At 41.1% G+C, this 21,416-nt stretch overlaps 1 protein-coding gene across 1 annotated transcript in view; it reads left to right on the top strand.

Annotated features, from left to right (window-relative positions):
• Positions 1–21,416, top strand: part of cdk8 (cyclin-dependent kinase 8) — a 48,227-nt gene that overhangs the window by 11,671 nt on the left and 15,140 nt on the right. The window contains exons 2-6 of the mRNA NM_203915.1: positions 7,670–7,745; positions 12,112–12,222; positions 15,803–15,943; positions 18,900–18,957; positions 19,923–20,054. Of these exons, the coding sequence (NP_989246.1) occupies positions 7,670–7,745; positions 12,112–12,222; positions 15,803–15,943; positions 18,900–18,957; positions 19,923–20,054 (518 nt within the window). The remainder of the gene's footprint in view (positions 1–7,669; positions 7,746–12,111; positions 12,223–15,802; positions 15,944–18,899; positions 18,958–19,922; positions 20,055–21,416) is intronic.

Here is a 21,416-nt window from a genome sequence, read left to right as displayed (position 1 = left end):
ACCACGCAAGCTTTCAGATGCATTACTTGAGTTTTTCACATTATTTTTCCACAAATTTTGTATTTTTAAAACCATAATTCAAAATTATTTTCACGATTGTTCTGCAAAAGCAGATTATAAAAAAAAAAAAAGTTGATAAAAAGTAAAAACCCTAGTGATGTGACTTTACGTCTGACATGTTTTTGTTGACAGATAAAAATGTTAAATTTAAAAATGCCTATTAGGGTTTGGAAATTGGCCAGACTGGAGGATTCAGTATTAAATGGGATGTAAACCCTGCTGCACTGCTCAACCAAACTTTACTCGGTTGTTGCTGGACTACAAATCCCAGAATAATGTAACCTATAATGAAGCTTGAGGCATGCTGGGAGCTGTAGTCCAGCAACATCAAGGTTATATTTTTAATGCAAGATTGCACAATAAAACTTTTTCCCAAATCTACACAGTCATCGGCTGCTTAAGGGCCGTGACTGGCCGACTAATCTCCCCGAAATGCCATCTCACCGGCTAGAATGTAATTCGCCGGTGGGATGGCATACGCAGCGTGGCGATTTGCCAAATTGCCGAAGTTGCTTTGAGAGGAAACTTTAGCTATTTCGGCGCCACGTATGCCATCCCACCAGCGATTTACATTCTAGCCGGTGGGATGGCATTTCGGGGAGATTAGTCGCCCGCGACTGCCACGGCCCTAAAAATGCAAAATGAGAATCCCAGCTGATCTCTGTAAACCTGCCTCACTGTTATTTTTTCCCCCACAATTGAAGTTGGGAGCATTATGCACAATTTTCCAGCACTGAACAAGTCTGTTCTTTATCCCCCTGTCTGATTCCAGTGTCATATAATAAAGGGAAAAAAATGACATAATTATCTCTATATGTCGGATAACAGCAACATATCTGACACAGTGCTAGGAATCGGCATTCTCATTGGTCAATTCTTTCAAATTTATAATGAAGCTTTTGATCAGTAGAATTCTCAACAGTGAATTTTATTGCATCTATAATTGTTTTTCTGCAACTTCTATAGCAAAACTAGGGGGCCCTATAGGACAGTGTTATTGTTCATATGGTTCAGTGCATCCCAAACAGGAAGTGAACTAAAGGCAGGTAGCCATATTTTGATTTTAAAAATCTCTGTGCCCCCTATTTGTAAAAGCTCTACATCCTGCATGAACCTTCGTTTGGCAGTGAAAATATGTTTGCATGACTCCCCACCCCACACACAAATATTTGTGCATAGCAGGAATTAAAGGTGAGAGTTGTCAGTGTAGCATTACACACTTGTTGCTTCATTTTATCTACATTGTTTATCTGGTTTTGCAACCAGCGTTTGAAGGGCAAAAATAACTTGAGAATAGGACATTTGTGACTGAACTGTATTACACAATGTTTTTAGTTTTTTATGTGTCGGTCACCGCGGTCATTTGTAGAGTTAGCGGGTGATCCCTCAACCTGTTTTCTATAAAAATCTCTTGTGCTGAACAATCCTTTGCTACAAAGATCAACAGCAAGTATTTCATATATCTGTCTTACAGGGCTTGGAGGAGCTCAACTGTTCTCTGTACGTTTATAAATCTATATCAGTCTGTGTTAGATAAATAATGGGATGTATATAATAAAGCATCCTACTCCTGCATCAGGGAGATGCTTCCATTAAACGTTTTTGTCATTCTTAACCTATAGATTAGGATCCAGAAGTAGCCATCATTGCTGTTTCTGGTGGGTCTACGTGACAACGTCCTTTAGTAAAGTGAAATGTATCAAAGTTGCAGCTACATGAATGCAAGGATTATAAATACTTTGAAAGAAATTGATGCAGTAAAGGAGAAGCATTTTCGGGTGATAAGTTGCCCCCAGGTAATCTCCCCATTTGCCTGAAGCATACATTTTATTTTCTTTTTCAGTCTTTCTAATTATTAAACCCTTGCTTTTCTTAAGTACTCCTTTGATACACATCACCAGAGCAGTAAGAGTACCTAAAGGTACCTAAAGTGTGCTAATAAAATGGGCAGTACTCCCTTAAATTAACTTTTAGTATAATGTAGACATATTCTGAGACATTTTCCAGCTGGTCTTTATTTTTAATCTTTTTTTATAGTATTTAAATTAACCTAACTTTTAAATTATTTAGAATCTCCTTAGTTTGGAAATTCATCAGCAGTCTGGTTGCTAGGGTACAAATCAACCAGAAAGTATGTGAATGAGAGAGTGGAAGATATGAGAGTGTCTGAATGAAAAGAAAAGTAATAAGAAATAAAAAAAAAAATAACAAAATTGTAGCCTCGCAGTTCAATAGTTTTATGTTTGCAGGGGTTAGTGAAAAATGGAAACTTTTCTATGGATGGGCCATTCTATAGCATACAAAAAGTGAGCTGGAACTATCTGGTATTTTAGTTACAATTAGGCCTAGGTGTTGTGGTGTTATGGTTTTAACTCTTTCCATGCTGCATGTTGCAGATTTTGTCACACTACAGGGATCATTTAGGAACTAAAAGGTAGGCTGCAACGTACATAAGAGGGCACAATCTGCCATTATTCCACATTGCACACTGCTTTCCAGATGAATTGCAGCAGGTCTCTGTGCTACATTAAATAGAGGCATTTAAGCATCACCTAACAATCTACAGAATGGCAACAGATGAAAGCCCCAATGGGGTCCCTGTAATTGCAACTTGCCCTATGACAGGCCATATTGACATGGTTGGCCTCTGCCTGTCAGTGCCGCACCTCGTGCCAGATGAGCCCTATTTGACCTTATGCATAGGTTACCAAACAAATGCATGTTTAGGTGTGTGGGCACCTTTAGGGAGGAGGCACATTAAATTAAATGATATGGAGCCATAAACACAGCACAGACCATGTAAAATGGTCAGGGTTCGCCTTTTTGGGATGTCATTAAACAATAATGCTGGTTGCACATGAATAATGGTTTAGAATGCAAAATAAAGCTATTTTGAGAGAGCTGTTTTTGTGCTATGCTAAAGACACGTTAGACCTAACTGCATGCCGTGTTTGCTTGTGAATTGTTTTGGTCTTGAATGAGCCCTTTTCACATAAGGCCATTTTTACTCTGGCTGCACAAGAGGTGGTAATAACCTATAACAGATGCCCATGCTGGTAGAGCCTTGTATATCGTCATTGAAATAAAAAAGCTCAACTAAACCCCCAAACCCTCTCCAAAATCTGTTTGTAAAGAGCTTCAAAGACCTTTCATGTTTCTATTCCCACATGTTCGACAGCAACATTGCTCTGTTTAAAAAATTCAGCACAAAGTTTTCTGCTTTAAAATTTTATTTGCAAACCCGGAGCGAGTTAAAATAATCCTCTTCACTTAAATCTTTAATGCTTTCAAGCCAGAAATGCATTGGAAATTACTTAAACTAGAAAATGCTGCAGTAACAAAAAAAAAAAAATAACTCTTAAGACTACTTTTGCCTAAAAAAAAAAAAACTATAACCCAATGGCTTTTGCTTCTGTAACCCAGCCTTTTATTAAATTCTGTGCCTCTGCAGATACCCCAAAAGCTCCCCATCTCTTCTGCCGATTCACAGCAAAAAAAAAAAAAGGTTATGGGCTTGGTGAATATGTTGGTTTTTACTGACCCCCTAAGCTTAGCTTCTCAGGAATAGCCTTTTTGAGCATGTGTAATGTCACAGACACTTATATTGCTTGGCTTACAAGATTAGAAGATAGGGAGCTGCTGTGGACAGAGAAAACATTGGAATTATTTGCTTTTGATGGAGTCTATGGGAGACAGCCTTTCCGTAATTCGGAACTTTCTGGATAATGGGTTTCCGAATAATGGATCCCATACCTGTACAACATTTCTAGTCGCATTATTTCTTCCCCCCCCCCCCCCCCCCCCCCCCCCCCCCAAGAGACTGTAACTAAACAGATGATATAAATCACAACAAATACACAGTCCAAAAGGAAAGAGGGAATTATTTAGATTACTTTTTAGCGTTCATAAAGCAAGCCGCCAGGCTCACTCATTAAGCACATGCACGTGAGGAAATATGGCTGCCCGCATCGAGAGCTCACCCCAGGCAGGGGGCTTTTCCTACTCTTTCCCCTCCCCAATTATTGTTTCCCCCAACCAGGGTGCAGTCTCTAGCTATTGCCTGTTGTGGGGGAAATGGTTTGGTGCAGAGAGGTGGCGTTAACCCCTAGATCAACTCTTTGAAATAATAACTAATAAATAAGTTAGCAATGTTAACTAATGACTCAGAAAATGTGCGACGCTTAACTTCCCATTCATTTTTGCCTTTCTTTCCTCCGCTCTTCTGATAAAGCCCTAAAGGGAGGAGGCTAAATGTCCCGCCCGTCATGCATGATTGGTCAGTCATGCTTTCAAACTTTAGTGTAGTACTTGGAATTCTCAGGAATTTAGAAGGCTTGGTGGATAAGGGTTCCCATATCTGTGTAGGTGAAGTGTAACCTATAACATGCAGTCAGTTTAATCCTATGAAAATTTTACATATTGTATCCAGCCTTTAAGAATGCATATAATACAAATAGGAATAAATGTGTCTTATGGCTTCCACCAATGCTAGAATATGGCACTGCAGATTCTGTGCTTTCTACTTTGCCTTGTCATAGTATATATGGGGTGGAGCAGTACGGACATTGTTTTGTTAATACTTTATGTACTTTACTCACTGCAGGGGCAATGCCTGGAATGTTTAACATGCCATTTAAAACAATGTTAAAACTGCTGCTCATGTTTGATTGCATTATATGTTTTGTTTTGCATTTCTGCACTTTGAAGTGTAAACTGTTAGGTTTGTATTTAGTTGACAACCCGGCACTAGTGTGTAGGGATATAGTGAATCCAGGATTTAGGTCAGGATTTAAGATTTGGCCTTTTTCGGCAGGATTCAGCGGAGTCCAAGTACCTGGCCTAACAGAATCCGAATCCTTAAGGGCGAATGTCATATGAACAGCAGTTGTTGTGACAATTAGCTGCTACTAGAAGCTCTGTGTATCTTCACCCTAAAGATGAAGACACATGGAGCTACTAGTAGCAGCTACTTGTAGTGGCTACTAAAATAGACAATGCTGACCATTTACTGATAACTGTCTCAACGTGCAATTCTCAGTATTGTCTGTTGCAGGGTATTTTCTGGCGTTCAGTAGCTGCTACTAGTAGCTCTGTGTGTCTTCACCCTAAAATCATGTGACTTTTGGCCATGTGAACATGGAAGTAAAAAGATTTTAAGCATGTGCAAAACAGGTGCTTCTATTTAACCCTTCTGTTGTCTCATTTGCATATGCAAATTGGGACTCCGATTTGGTTCAGTATTCGGCCAATTGGAGGTTTGGCTGAATCCCAAAATAGTGGATTTGGTGCATCCCTGCTAGTGTGTTCTTTAAACGTCCCTCACATCATTAGAGGTCCTATACGTTTTGCCTTTTTTGAGAATCTGTGCTAAACGACCCTAGTTTAGAAGGTTTTATTGATCTTCTATTGGATCATCCATTGATATCATTTAATGTAATTTTGCAAGCGGGATGGTTATCTCTGGAGTCGTGCTACGCCAATCTAATTCTGAAAATTGCCCTTCTGCAGAACAAGCTAGTATGGATAAGCAAAATGTTCTGTTTTTTCCAGGTAATTGAGTCCATGGTTATTTTTATTTCTTTTATTTATTTATTTATTTCTTTTAAATGCACAACTCCTAATGAACAGATTTCAGGAAAGCACATGCAAAGTAAAATGTTGTGAAAGTGCTGTCTAGTAGAAATAAGCGTTGTGTTTAATGAGTTCTGCACTGCAGTCAACAAAAAGCACTTTATAAGTTTCTGTCTGCATAAAAAAAATGTGCAAAATCTGCATTTGCAACAATAAAAGCATTATCCGGCAAATTCACACTTAATGAAACACTAGTCCTTTTGCCTTATACCTTAAAAAAAATACCCTTTAAAGGACAACTGTATTTGGTATACTGAACTTTACGCACCCAACCCAGAGATTCTTTAGTAATAATCCATGTTTAAACTTGTCCACAGCAACTGCCCATATTCTGATCCTATCATATTTGAGTGTCAGTGACACTGCACATGCTCAGTGTGTTCTGGGCTGCTGTTGAGAAGCTGAGCTTAGGGGTCACCCAAAATCATCAAAAAATTGGCAGCAGGAAGGTTACATTTATTGTAGAAGCGGCCATGTAATTTATCTCTGAATTGCTAATCAGCCGTGCATTGGTGATATTTATATTTTGTGATTCGGCACCTAAGCTCAGTTAACTGACAGTAGCCAGGAGCATGTGCCTTAAATTTACAGCAAAACTGATTGGTGGCATCTTCAGAGACGCAGACCTTCACTGCGGTCACCTTGGGCCACTAAAGGAGCACAAAATGTAACGTGAAGCATTTCTAACCCAGTTCTTTGTTGCTATAGTTCAGATGTGACTCCAGGGCAGTTATCTGGTTCTGTGACTTCTGGAATACACTCTATTGGTGATTGATTGTGATCTGGTTTTGATGGAAAGGCGGTGGTTCTGGAATTCACGTTCCCCTTGGAGTTATGTGTGGGTTGGGCAGGTCTGGGCCGATATGTGTACAAGATTTGTGGGTTGTAGGTGGGTTTGGGCCGAGCTCCTACTTCCGCCCTGTGACCCTACTATGCCCTAATTCCGCCCCCACCAACCTCTTATTTATAGGTGTGTGCCTGCTCCACCCTGCCCACTTTGTGATATCGTATGGGGCAGGGCAGGTGTGAGTCTGTAAATAGAAGTGGATTAGGAGTGGGCAGGTTAGGGTCGGTTGTGGATCCATTTTTTGTTGACCACATAACTTATAATACAAAGGTATTATAAGTAGATGAAAAAATGACATAGATGAAAAAATAGCCAAAACTACAAAGATACCTCGGTCATCAAATAAGCTCTCACCCCAAAACTGATATATAGCAATATGTTGTCACGTACTTTAGGTTCCAAGACAGGAAAACTTTGAGAGAAGAGGAAGAGTGTATGTCCCCAGTCAGACCTGCACCCAACCAGATCTCGCAATGGTTGCCCAAATTTCAAACCTAACTGGCCTGACCTAAGGGTAAACCTGTATGCCCTATGGCTTGTGGGTCAACCTGCACAGCACTAACCCCAAATGACATCCAAACTGGGCTTTCGAAAAGAAAATGGGAATTTTTCCCCAAATCTCACCCTTAGAGGCCTTCAGGCTGAGACACATTCAGCCACAGTTTAGGAACCACTACCTTGATGCAAAAGTCTCCGTTCTCTGGATCTGCTCACCCTGGATTTGAATCAAAGCACAGGAGGAGCATCCAGGAAGGATAACAAGTCCTATGGAGCCGGGCTTATCTCATCTGTGTCAGACTGCCACCCTTACGTTCGGGCCGGGTTTGCTGTTCCCCCTAGGCAGTGCTGTGAGAGGGAGCGAGCGTCACAGCTTAAGGGATTCTCTGTCATAACTGGGAATGGTTTTTATTTTCTGCAGGAGGTTACACTCATTATTATTATTTTTATTCTTTGACATTTTTAAATGTCAAAATATGCATTCATTTTATATGCTAGTCATTTACATTTTCAAATGAATATTTATTGTAGAGACTGAAATTGAATTTTAGACTGAAGTATTTATCTCATTAATGCTGTGCCTTGGTGCATGTTTAATGGTGTTTATATATTTTTCTTTATTTTTCTTCATAGGAGAGATGACCGAGATTATGCTTTAAAACAAATAGAAGGTACTGGAATTTCTATGTCTGCATGCAGAGAAATTGCAGTAAGTAGAATTTATCTTTTTCTTTTCACATTGTTATTGAACACATTGGCTTGTAGCACTGGGAAGCCTTGGAAGGAGCAGTGCAGTAATTGAGTTCGTATTTCTCTTGTAATACTTTTATAACCATGAAATTAGTGTGAATGTCGTCTTTTAAGTTAGATTCACATGTGTGTTTTATGTGTATTTAATGTATCTGTTACTCTTTTTCTTGTATCCAGTGCAGTGTGGGCTTGTATGCAGAACATAGTCCCATTTGCAGGTATATAAATTAGCATAAGCTGCCATATATACTTTGTATGGAGCAGTCTTCATTGACAGGCAAAAATGATCTACAGTCCTTGGGTTTTTTTTAGTGCTGTTAGACTAGGCCACTAGGCAAGCAATAACTGATCCCACGCCTCAGTGACTTCATGTTTGCAGATAGGAGGTGTTCATTTTCAAAGGTCAGTGCAAAGTGATAAAACAAAAACAGACCCAAGTTCCATGTTCATTACCTGTATTTAGCAATGCTGTATTCATGAGGGGTGGGCTGGGAGAGGCATACAGAGAACTCTTGCTCTTTGCGCTCTGGCACTTTTGTCTGGGGCGTTTGCAAATTACTTCTACAAAGTATCAGTACCCCGGCATTGCAGGAATATTCTAGCAGTACAGATAAAGAGCCCCCGGAATACTGCAAATACTACCCACAATATTTCAGAAGCACAGAGCCCAGCAGTCCAAAGGCAAATACCACACTGCCCATTTCATTCTTCCCTACCCTACTCATCTACTCACTGTTCACTCTTTCCCTTCTCCATTCCTCTTTGACTTATTCCTTGCGCTCTCTTCTTCACTCATCCTTGAGTTCTCTCTTTTTTTTTTACTATTTGTTTGCACCCCTTATGTATCCTTTACTTCTCACTGCCTTATACCTTGTGCACTTCTTTTTGTCCACTTCTAATGTTGCCACCTTTACCATATGCTGCTCCTTCTCTCTGATGGTACATGGCTGCAGTCTTGCCATGATAACTACCAGTTTGTCCCCTGGGGTTTGTGGTATTTGTACTGTTTTCAGATTGTGCTTGGCTTTTCCTTTCTAAGCACTTCAGTAATGACAGGAATGGTTTAGTATTGTGGGTGGTTCATCTCTGAGCCTCCTTCCACTTGTCTAATTAATTGCTTATTTGTGTCATTATTGAAGGGCTTTGTGATTAACTTCAGTTGCAGTCTGGCAACCACAGTACTACAGACCCCAGGAAACAAGTGGTTATCATGGCAAGATTTGCCTTGGTCCTGGTGTTGCAAAAATTAGCAGAGGCACTTGCTGTATTTGACCCTCTGTAAATCATTATACCCAAGGGTCCAGGTATACCCTGCTTATTTCTTTGTAATGTGTGTCTGTTTGTTCCTTCTTAGGGTAAAGACACACAGGGCTACTAGTAGAAGCTACTTTTTCAAGGCTACTAAACACCAGAAAATACCCTGCCTTAGGGCTCTGGCACACAGGGAGATTAGTCGCCCGCGACAAATCTCCGTTTGCAGGCGACTAATCTCCCCAAATTTTGTCGCCGGTGGGATGGCACACGCTGCGCAAGCGATTTCAGCAAATCGCCGAAGTTGCCTCGCGAGGCATTTTACATTTTCGCCAGTGGGATGGCAACTGATGGCAACTCGGGGAGATTAGTCGCCCGCGAACAGGGAGATTTGTCGCGGGCGACTAATCTCCCCGTGTGCCAGAGCCCTTAGACAACACTACTACTAGTCTACTAGTAGCTCTGTGTCTCTGCACCCTAGGGGTAAGGGTGTCTTCTCCCTTGCACTAACAAATTTCATTGTCCTCTGGAGTCAGACTTTATATCAGCCGTTTTGCTATTTGATATGCTGGTGAGGGAAATTTTAAAGGAAATGTAAACCCTGCACAAAAAAAAATATAATTGGTGAACAGCCTTTTTACCTGCCACTCCTGTTGAAAGGTTAATAGTAAGGCTGCAACATCCCCTTAATCATTTAAGATTCCTTTTCCTCTAACCCACTCGGCCCCCTCCCTTAGGCATTTGCTTTGACTTTTGGCTACTGAGCATGCTCAGTTCTTCTCAACTCAGGTTACTAAACACACCCTCCAGTCTAGCAGCCAGTGAAGAGACGGCACTGATGAGTTCCATAGAAACTCTGTGCTAACTGTGCACTCTGCTGGAGAAACATATTTTTTTTTTTTCACCTAACTTCCCCCTACCGACCTCTGTTTAACCATTAGTGCTCAATCCAAGCAGAACTTATTATCAAAGTAAATTCTGCCTCTGTAAGCCTGCATTCTTGGTTGCATGAACTTTAAAGCACACGTGCTGTTTGCAGATGTAAATGTCCCTGATGATGTCAAAGGGAAAATGGTAACCGGATGAAAGCTATTTGTTTTAGGAAAATGTGATGGTGCTGGCGAACAGAGGGTATATATGCAGTACAAATGATGCAGTGTGGGTGGTCAAGACATTGAATACCAATGACTGCCACCACTACTCAGAAAGCCTGTGTCCCCTGTAAGGGCCGTGACACACGGGGAGATTAGTCGACGGCACGACAAATCTCCCTTGTCACAGGCAACTAATCTCCCCGAAATGCCATCCCACCGGCTAGAATGTAAATCGCTGATGGGATGGCATATGCTGCGCAACAATTTGCCAACGTCGCAGAACTTTCCTCTCAAGGCTACTTTGATGCTACCCCTTCTTATTTTAACTTGTATTCAGGGGGGTACATGAATAATACTTTAATACAGTGCATATGTGCTGCTGTATGCCCTGTATCAGATATACTTCCCCCATGGGTGCCTGTGTTCAGGTTGAGAAGCTAACGACTAAACTTTGGCCTCGCTGCTGTTTTTAACTAAGACAGCTGCCATCTGTCGGCACTTTCATATTTCAAATACCTGCTCTAAAGAATTGACACAGTGAGTGGAAAATACCTTGTGTGCTGTACAGTAAGGTATGCCTTGTATTTCCTTTCGCCCTGTGCTGAAACTGTGAAGAGCAAAATAACTTGCTGCCCTACGTGGAGGTGGCCTAGCAGGAGGCCCATAAGCCCAATGTGGCCCATTAGGTTATATTTATGACCCCAACAGACATCTTGGTAAGACATTAAAATTGTATCATGCATGAATAGATCTGCTTTTTTTTTTTTTTCCCTCTGGCTAGCCAAGTGGTGGCCTTATGTGCCTTATCCGGTCATTTGGCCCTTTAGTAGAATACACAAAGACTTTGTTTAGACTCATTGTCAAAGGGCTGCACCCAGTGGGACTTTCAAGCCTTTCCTATTCATATCTGATTGAATCCCAATGCGCTAGTCCCACTGATAAGCCAACACACCTCTGCTGTAATCGCGCAAGATCAGGGCAATATCATCCCGTGCATGGCCAAGTTAAATTAGATAATGCGCCCTGTGCATGTTTAAAGGCAGCACTGCAAATCTGTTGGCAATTGAGATTATAATGATATGAATCATTACAAAAAAGGGAGGAAAAAACCCACAATACAACTGGTTTGCCATCAACATGGATTTATGCTAGCATATCATAGCAAATCGTACAAAAATGAAAACGGCACTTCTGGTTTTCCGAGTCTTCTGGATATTTGGTGTCCAGATAATCTGTTCCGTGACTGAGGCAGCTTTCAGGTGTACAAAACAAAGCTGTCTAGGCTTGACCTATAAACTAGAAATAGCCAATGTTATCCCATGAAAGCAAATGTCACTGCCATGCCTGTGTGTCTGTTACGCCTGTACCCGGCAACACCTGCTGTGTTTATTAAAAACTGTTCCAGTGTTGGCAGCCTAGAGCAGAATGGGGAGTACCTGTGGCCCCTGCAGCTGTTCCTCTCAGTTCCTGTCCATGTCGTCGTTTTAAAAATGCGTCTGTCCCATGGGCCCCTCTGTACCGGTCTCAAACCCACAGTATTATATTTTCTTGTAGATTACGTGTTATACCTGTAGTTACAAGAGATAAAAGATGTGTCAGGGACACTTTGAATGAATCCTATATTCATGCACAAGTCCAGCCCTTAAAAATATGTGGGGTATGGGGCCAGGCAAGAACGAAGATATTTTTGTTGCATGGGAGTGTCAAACACGATACAAAACATGCTTGCCACGTACAGGGCATCTTACAAACGCCTCTGAATGGGTTTGCTAGGATTGTTTGTATTTCCTTCACCTCTTGATCAGTGAATTAAATAGGAATTTAAGGATTTTTTTCCCCAGCTGCTCTGCATTCCCCATGTGTGTCCTAGTGCAGGCTCCAGATCTGTATTCAGCTCCTCCTTACTAACAGCCCACTGTGATTTCTGTTTGCAGAGACAAAATTGTTTTAATAATTGTCTTTTATTCTCTTTCTCTGTAGCTTCTGCGGGAGCTGAAACATCCAAATGTAATTTCCCTACAGAAAGTGTTCCTTTCGCACGCTGACAGGAAAGTCTGGCTTCTGTTTGACTTTGCAGAGCATGACTTATGGGTAAGGACATTGCCTGTACAATATGATTTTATACCTTATACGTCTCACACCTACATGCTGCCTTCCCAGCCTTGTAGGGTATAGCTTTATTCTGCACCACTTTTAGGTTTACTGAGCCTGCTCTTAGCAGGTTGTTGCTTCTTTTGTGTTTAGTAATGGTATGTTAAAGGGCACCTATCCTTGAAAAAGTTGTTTCCTGCACTCCGGTTGGCATGCAGGCTCTATTACTAAACATTTTTTTTGAGGATAGGTGACATTTACAGTAATACTAAAGGTAAACTTGCATTTGCTACCACTGTGTCTTAACTTTCTAACCAATGAATGGTGTTCTTGTAAACTGTTTCAGTAAATCCCCTTTAGAATGCTTGGGCTCTGATTATTGTGCTCAGAACTACCTTTTTATATATTTTCTTACATTCAGTTTGCACATAAGAGTTCTAAAATTGTTACTGGCCATTTCAAACCCCCCCCCCTTCACCCTATGTAATATAACCATGCAACTTTTTGGAATGCAAAATGATAATGTGAATGTGGATAGAGCTAAAGCACCAAAGCTAGTATTCGGTTTGGGATTCTGTTGGTTTAAGATCAGGCCAGATCGAAACTGAATCCAAACCCTTAAAGGAGAAGGAAAGGAACAATTGCTGGGGGGTGCTAAAATGTTGTCGCACTTGTTAAAGTGCGGCTTTTCACTCTATTGTGCATGTGCAGTGCATAGACAGAAGGGAGATGATCGCTCGATTGTAGGTACCCCGGGCTGGTACGGTTTTCTCCCAACAGGAGCACCAGCCCAGGGTTTCAGGTAAGCCTAATATTTTGGCACCCCCCAGTCGTTGTACCTTTCCTTCTCCTTAAAATCTATATGACTTTAAAGCTCTGGGCAACTGAACCTGAATTTTTCTTTTGTATTCACAATTGATGCAATTTTTTCCCTATATTTGAATATACAAATTTACAGTTTGGACAAAGACTAATTCAGTCAAATTTAAAAAAAATGATATATTTGGTGCATCCCTAAATGCTCATAAAATAGATAAAATGTGTCCGTGTTTAATAGGTAAACAACATTTTAGCCATAAACTCCTACTTAGGCCGCTTTTCCCCCCCACATGCAATAACCAAAGAATCCTGATAGATCTTTGTTTATATGCTGGAGTGATTGCTAAGCCGGACATACCACACAAAATACTTACTATTCCCAGCAACCATTATCGGCCACAGCAATGACCCATTAATAAATGTATTTATTTTAGAAAGATAAAATTCCAAGAGAGAAGCATCTGGATAGGGAGTCCTTTGTTGAATGTCTCTTGTTCCATGTACATTTTTTTTGTTTTGTTTCCTTATATGTAACCTTGCACCGAGAAGAATGTCGCTCCCTATAAATATTTCCCTATGGAACCATGAAAACACAAGCCATTCTCAGCGGTGCCTCCTTTAGCATCTGGGAGCAGTTCTGAGTTCTGTTTATTTTTCACTTATCAGAGTAATGAGATTTCTCATCAGAATCCCTTCTGGGTTTTACCTTGCCTATAAGGGAGTTGTAGGAGTAAAGTGCCAGCTTTTCGTTTAATTGCTTTTGTGTGTGTGTCTGAGCCGCAAAGATGTTGTTGCAGGTGTATGGCATTCTTCCCCTTACAAAGCTTTCTTTGGCTATTGCAAATGGAATCAGCGGCCCACCTTTGTTCTTGTTCAGGATCTTCTATGGCTTTTACTTAGAGGGCGGAAGGAGATTTTTGGCTTGGTGCTCCATTCTGTAATGAGCTCTTTTCCTTGCTCTAAGTAAACAAGGCAGATAAAGATGGTAGCAAAGCCCCAAGACTGAACTCAATGGGCCAGCTTCTCCTTTCACTCAAGTATACTTAAGCCTCTGTTACTGTATCACATGCCAGCACTGAGCTTCCGCCTCTGGCTGGGATTCTTTGAAAAGGGATTTTGAAAGTGCACTTCTAAGGCGGCAGTATTCCAGCATCTTGCCTTTCATCAGCGTGACTACCACTAGAATGCAGTCCCATTACTGGCTGCGCTACTTACAGCCATTCATGCCTCCTGCAAGGATCAGGTGTAGGATTTCTGAACAGGGCCTCATTCTGTCCCTAAAGAAGCACGACATTCTCGTTTCCATTTTCTGATTGTTATTCCTCTGTAAACCATTCACTAAAAAATTGGAAGGGAATGAACAGCTACAGAAACAGTTTTTTGGCTTGCTATATGGGACCATATAGGAATTTTCAATTTTAGAAAATCTGGCCCAGTAATCCCTGCATGAACACAGATCACCTTAGCAGCCCCATTAATTCTTTTACTATAGTGACAAGTAATTTCTAGATATAATTATGTGATTCTGGTTATCCTGGCCAGACACCAACATCTATGAGGTCTGTGTCATGTGTGCCAACGTCCTTTTAGATGCATTGCAGGCACTGGCAACCTGTAAGTGTACAGCTGATATATTTAGAGCAGTGCTGTCCAACTGGCGGCCTGTGGCCCCTATCGGTCTGGCTTACCTTTTGTGTAAGATTTAAATGGTATCACTACTGAGATAAACTGGCCCCCTCTATGGTTCACACCTCAAATTCAGGCTGTAAACCCCTGTATTGTTTATACATTTAATCTCCTCCACTGTTCACACCTTTTAGTGTCTGCATTGTTCACAACTAAGGCTCAGACTGTAAGCATGCACATAGTTCCCCTGTTCACACCTACAGACAAGACTGTAGGAGTAGTGCCAGCATTGTGTCACTGAATGTACTGCCTGCCCTATGCTGCCTGTGTGGGCCATACTCTGCCTGCCCTATGCTGCCTGTGTGTGCCATACTCTGCCTGCCCTACCCTGCCTGTGTGTTGCCGTACTCTGCCTGCCCTACCCTGCCTGTGTGTGCCATACTCTGCCTGCCCTATGCTGCCTGTGTGTGCCATACTCTGCCTGCCCTGTGCTGCCTGTTGGGGTGGTGAACCTGGCAGGGGTTTGTTCTGGGAGTGTGTTAGCATTTGGAAATAGTCATTATATGGTCCCTAAGGTGTGTAATTATGTGCTAGGGGTTGCTGTTCTATCCACAGGGGAGGCATATGGATTTAAGGGTGTGTCTTAATATAACAAAATAAACTTCTTTCACATATGAATGATGGTTGATATCCCTGCAGTGGGCACCTACCACATTTGGATTTTTGCTGTGTTACCACCATTAATGTGGGTATGGTCTTAAAAGCTCTTGTGATAACACGAGTGTGGTCTTAAAAGGGGGAGTGGTTAAAACTGGCTTCCATTATCAGCACTCCTCCATGTAGGCCACGAAAATTCCGGCCTTCGATACCACCGATGTTAGACAGTACTGATTTAGAGGACATGTATTTCAGCAATAGCCAAATAGCCTTGTGTTGCCAACCAACTGCTGTTTTATGTGTACTGAACAATGGCATAGTCACCCAGGCAGGCAAAGAAGAATTGCAAGAGGGCTTTGAAGTGTGTGTGTGGCTTCACCATAGTGAACCTTGAAGATTAAATGAAAGCCTTGAAATTAATGAAAATAACTTCCCAATGTTTGTTCTCACAGCTCAAACGTGTTTCTGCTTCTTTCAGCACATAATCAAATTTCACAGGGCCTCGAAAGCAAACAAGAAACCTGTGCAGTTACCTCGGGGAATGGTGAAGTCACTACTTTATCAGATTTTAGATGGAATTCACTACCTGCATGCAAACTGGGTTTTACATAGAGATTTGGTGAGTTGGCCGCTGATGAAGCATGACTTTACCTGTGTGTAGATGTTTGATTCTTTTTGTAACACAAGGGGGGAAAAAATAACTGGAGTGTCACTGAGCCTGCTGTGATTGCCCAGGTTTGAGGGTTCTGTTCTGTAATGTACCATGCCATCACCGGTACTGGATAGCAGAGTGCCATTGGTATTTGCCCATAGCCAACAATATGGTCAGGCTCATTTCCCAGTTCTACAAGTGCAAGTGCTGGAGTGCTATGGGGTGCAAAATTTAAACCCCTTAGGAGGCACTTGACCCATTGGTAGGCGCAGACTTGGTTATCCCCTACTGTAGGCAGCATTTGTTCCTGTTGGGACTTATTCAACTACATTGGGGCATTATTTATTGCTGACCTATGACAGCACTCTCTAAATTAATGCAGTATTGCTGCATTTTTATCTTCTTTGTTTTATTGATATTGGCCACTGGAATGCAGTCTTAACAAAGGGCTAAAGGGGGTTGTTTATACAGGTATAGGATCCGTTATCCAGAATGCTCGGGACCAAGGGTATTCCGGATAAGGGGTCTTTCCGTAATTTGGATCTCCATACCTTAAGCCTACTAAAAAATCAATAAAACATTATTTAAACCCAATAGGATTATTTTGCATCCAATAAGGATTATTTATATCTTAGTTGAGATCAATTACAAGGTACTGTTTTATTATTACAGAGAAAAAGGAAATCAGTTTTAAAATTCTCAATTATTTGATTATAATGGAGTCTATGGGAGACAGGCTTTCCGTAATTCGGAGCTTTCTGGATAATGGGTTTCCGGATAAGGGATCCCATACCTGTACAGAGCTTTGTAGGTCAACAGTGGCAACAGATTCTTGAGCCTTCTGCATGCCACTGTTTAAGCCTGTTGAAGAATCTGGGAAGGTATATGGAGTGCTGAAACAGTATACTGTTAGCAGACTTATGTCTACATATAAACGTGCAGACCCCCAGGCAAAGCATCAGTTAATGCATTGAGAGATATACATCATTCGTATCAGTCCCTGCCCCAGTGAAGCTTAAGGCCCCCATACACGGGCCAATAGAAGCTGCCGATATCGGTCCCTTGGACCGATTCGGCAGCTAATCGGCCCGTGTATGGGCAGAAACAAGCGGCCTGGCCGACCGATATCTGGCCTGAAATTGACCAGATATCGATCGGCCAGGTTCGAAAATCCAGTCGGATCGGGGACCGCATCGGCTCATTGATGCGGTCCCCGAACCGACTGCCCCATGGCCGCAAATGTAATCTGATCGTTTGGCCCCAGGGCCAAACGATCGGATTATTTATTTTTTTAAAAGCAGCTTGCTACCCGATATCGCCCACCCATAGGTGGGGATATCGGGTAAAGATCATCTCCCAAAAGTGTATGGGGACCTTTACAGTCTAAGATTTCTGTTCCATTCGCAAACAGTTGGGACCATTCCCCCCCAGTATCAATATATAGGTATTGGATGTACTTAAACCTTGATTATTTTGTTTCCTTGTAAAAAGCAAAATACAGATGACAAAATTTAAAAAAAAAACAAAAAACCAGCAAATCTGTCCTTTTAAGATATTTTCCAGTTCCCTTAAGGGTGCAGACACACTGAGCTACTAGTAGCAGCTACTTTTTTACAGCTACTAAACTTCAGAAAATACCTTTTACACAGACAATACTGAGAATGGCCTCTGCTAAAACACACGTAGAGACAATTATCAGTAAATGATCAGCATTGTCTGTTTTAGTAGCCACAACAAGTAGCTGCTACTAGTAGCTCTGTGTGTCTTCACCCTTGTTGGAAAACCCCCAAATCCCTAGAAATTTGAATTATTGATCCCACAACTAGTGATGTGTTGGGTTAACAAAAGATCGACTTTAACCAGCCTGCTCCCAACATGAAACCAATGTCCTTACTTATAAGCCCATCCCTCTCTAATATCACTAGAGCTGGCGGGACAGGCGCAAGTATATAAATAAGCAGTTACCATTAGAATGAGTTGGAATCGGAGGGAGCTGACTTTACAGGCTACGAATAGTCACATGATTTTAAGGATTTGGATTTGGTTTGGCCAGGCACGTGGATTCTGCCAAATCCTGGATTCAGTGCATCCCTTATAAGCAGCCACCTTTTAGTTTCCCAGCACGGACAAAACTAGTGAATAAATAAGAAAAACTGAATAAGTAAAAAGAGATTTTGTAGAGCGAGCTGGGTGGATTGGTGCTCGGCTCATTTATATTCCAAGGGCCCCTCTGGCTGTGAAAGGATTATCGTCTTATCTTATGAAGCCGGTACTAATGAGGATTTTGCCAGACATAGGCAAGGTACGTACTGTATGATGTTAATATAAACTGACTGCGGCCTTATTTGTTGCTTTCAAAGTATTTTATACAAACTAATTATGTCCTTAGCGTTCCCATTAGCTGCCCTGTGTCAGAGCTGTGAAGACTTTTAGCTTCCTTATGTTTTCATCTTAATGGTGGTGCTTACTCATAAACGCTTCTATCACCGATGACATAAGAGCTATTACAGAATGTACATGGAGATTCCCTGGCTGTATTTGTAAATGGCAGCATGGCTTAGAGACCCCTGTTTCACCTTGTTACAATGTTGTGTTTCCAGAAGCTGCATTTGATATCAAACCTTCAAATGTAATAAAAGACACTAAGTTTGGCCAGGAGCAGCAACCTATGGCAACCAATACAATGTGTGCTTTTAAACGGGTGAGCAGAAAATCAACCTGCTGAATGGTTGCTATGGGTTACTGCACCTGGGCAAACTTAAGTTCCTGTTAATACAAAACCCACTATCATGCTCCCCATGCTCCTCTGTCTCAGGTCTCTCCAACACTGTCAAGGTTAGGTAACTCTTAATTATTTATTTTATGGCTCTGTATATTAGTCAAGAATTGCATATTAAACTTTAAAAACCGTTTTCCCCTTTAGAAACCTGCAAACATTTTGGTCATGGGTGAAGGTCCGGAACGAGGACGAGTAAAAATAGGTTTGTATGATGATAATGTGACATTTTAATAGATGTACATTACTTTAGATAAGGACTATGGGTGATTAGGGTGGGGGATTATTAATACAGAGGGAAGATAACAAACTGCAGAAATCCGTTATCCATAACTTGATTATTTCAGAAATGATACAATATATGGAATTATATTTCTAAGCTTTTTTCCATGTGATGAAGCTTAAATCAAATTTTCATTTTTGTGATGGTTCCCCTTTAAACCAAAAAACATAAGTTTGTTTAGAACTTGATGCGCAGTCTTTGTGTTGTATCAGAGCAATTGTTACAAGGACAAGAGGGTTTATAAAGATAGTCCTACACTGAAAGATCCATTTGTTTGGTGAGGTTGACAAATGAGCAGATCATTCACCAATATGCCCAAGCTGTCAGATTGAAGGACCGTATCCAAAATCAAACCTGCCTGATCAACAACCGAGTCTGTTGGCAGCTTTTATTGGCCTCCTTAAGGTGTAATAAATTCCTTTTCACCTACATATTTGACACTTAGGGAGCATTAAGGGAATGACCGGCACACTGTATAGAGCTCATTTTTATAAGAATCTGATTTCAAGGGGGTTGACTATAGCATGACTAAACCATAGCATGTTTATCCTTTATAATTTATAAAAAAAAAAAAAAAATTAGTACAGGGTATTTTATATTTAAAGAAATTTCCATGGCACAGTTCTTTCCATGGCAAGGTTCTTTTTTTTGCCTCCAGTTTAACATAGCTATCTGTTTATTGCCCATTGGTGTACCTTAACACAGAAAATCATATTGTATATTATCGGCAAACTGTGTTTCCTTACATCATATCAGAATATTACCCATTTCTCTCAGTTGTTGTTTTCATTCTTTTGCTGTGTTGTTATAGGAAACATGTTTGATATTTCTGTAGCTGGTAAGTAAACCTATATAAGCAAGTAATATTTTGCTTTCCTGTTTTACAGCGGACATGGGATTTGCCCGGTTATTTAATTCACCTTTAAAGCCTTTAGCAGATTTAGACCCTGTAGTTGTTACATTCTGGTATCGAGCCCCAGAGTTATTGCTAGGGGCACGCCATTATACCAAAGCTATTGGTGAGTATAATAATTCCCATTGCTTTCCTCTCCTGTGATGCTCCATATTTCTCATCTGGATTAGCTTTCTGTCAGGCTTTCATTTCATTCCTCCAGCACTAGGTCAGGTTTTCACTTTTATTTTTATAGAATTCAGGATTTGGATTCAGCCAAATCCAAGTGTCTGACTGAATGGATTCCTTAAAGCCATGTGACTTTTGGTTACATGATCACAGAAGTAAAAAAAAAAAAAAAATGAAGCATGCGCAAAGCTTCTATTTAACCCTTACGTGGTCTAATTTCCATATGCAAACTAGGATTTGGATTTAGTCCAGTATTTGGCCAAATCTTTCTCAAAGGATTCAGGGTTTGGCCAAACCCAAAAATAATGGATTCAGTGCATCTCAACTTTCTAATCAATATTATCAACTGAGCCCTTATCAGTTAACCAGTTGCTTTAGCTCCATGTACTGGCCAATAAGCTGTTGACTTTAGCATCAGCTGCCAAGTTGCCGACATATATCAGCCAATGTATTGCAAGTAAAAGCTCTGTATGCCTATAAGAGGATGAACATTTTAATACAATTTAAAATGCAAACAGGATCAGTTGGTTTCCACAGAATGGTCTGGCAAATCCTTTTCTTTATTTGTCCACCCATACTCTGGGCCAAATTGGGTGGGTCTGATTGTTTGGCCCCTGGGCCAATGACCAGATCAAAGTGTGGCCCTGTGGAAACCTGTCTGGAGAGGAGCATATCAGTGAGTCAATGCAGTTCCACCCAATGGGATTTTAAAAACCAGACTGTTGGGTATCTGCCTAAAGTCAAACATCTGGTTGGTTACATGTCACATGTCTTAGACCGATCAGTCCTAGTTCAGATCTAGTAACCAAAGACGTGACATCTGTAGGAATAGGAGAGTATCTAGGTACCAACATTTCAGGCACTTTAAAATATGAATCTGTTGATAACAAGTTGTCTAATGCCAGGCAGTGTCATTCTGTGGCTACTAAAGCAAATAAAGTGCTGTCTTGTATAAAAAAGGGCATTGACTCAAGGGATGAGAACATAATTTTGCCCCTTTATAGGTCCCTGGTAAGGCCTCACCTTGAGTATGCAGTGCAGTTTTGGGCTCCAGTCCTTAAGAAGGATATTAATGAGCTGGAGAGAGTGCAGAGACGTGCAACTAAACTGGTTAAGGGGATGGAAGATTTTAACTATGAGGTGAGACTGTCAAGGTTGGGGTTGTTTTCTCTGGAAAAGAGGCGCTTGCGAGGGGACATGATTACTCTGTACAAGTACATTAGAGGGGATTATAGGCAGTTGGGGGATGTTCTTTTTTCCCATAAAAACAATCAGCGCACCAGAGGTCACCCCTTTAGAT

The sequence above is a fragment of the Xenopus tropicalis genome, chromosome 2, assembly GCF_000004195.4.
Source record: "Xenopus tropicalis strain Nigerian chromosome 2, UCB_Xtro_10.0, whole genome shotgun sequence".
NCBI lineage: Eukaryota > Metazoa > Chordata > Amphibia > Anura > Pipidae > Xenopus > Xenopus tropicalis.
This window is presented reverse-complemented; position numbering and strand designations above follow the sequence as displayed.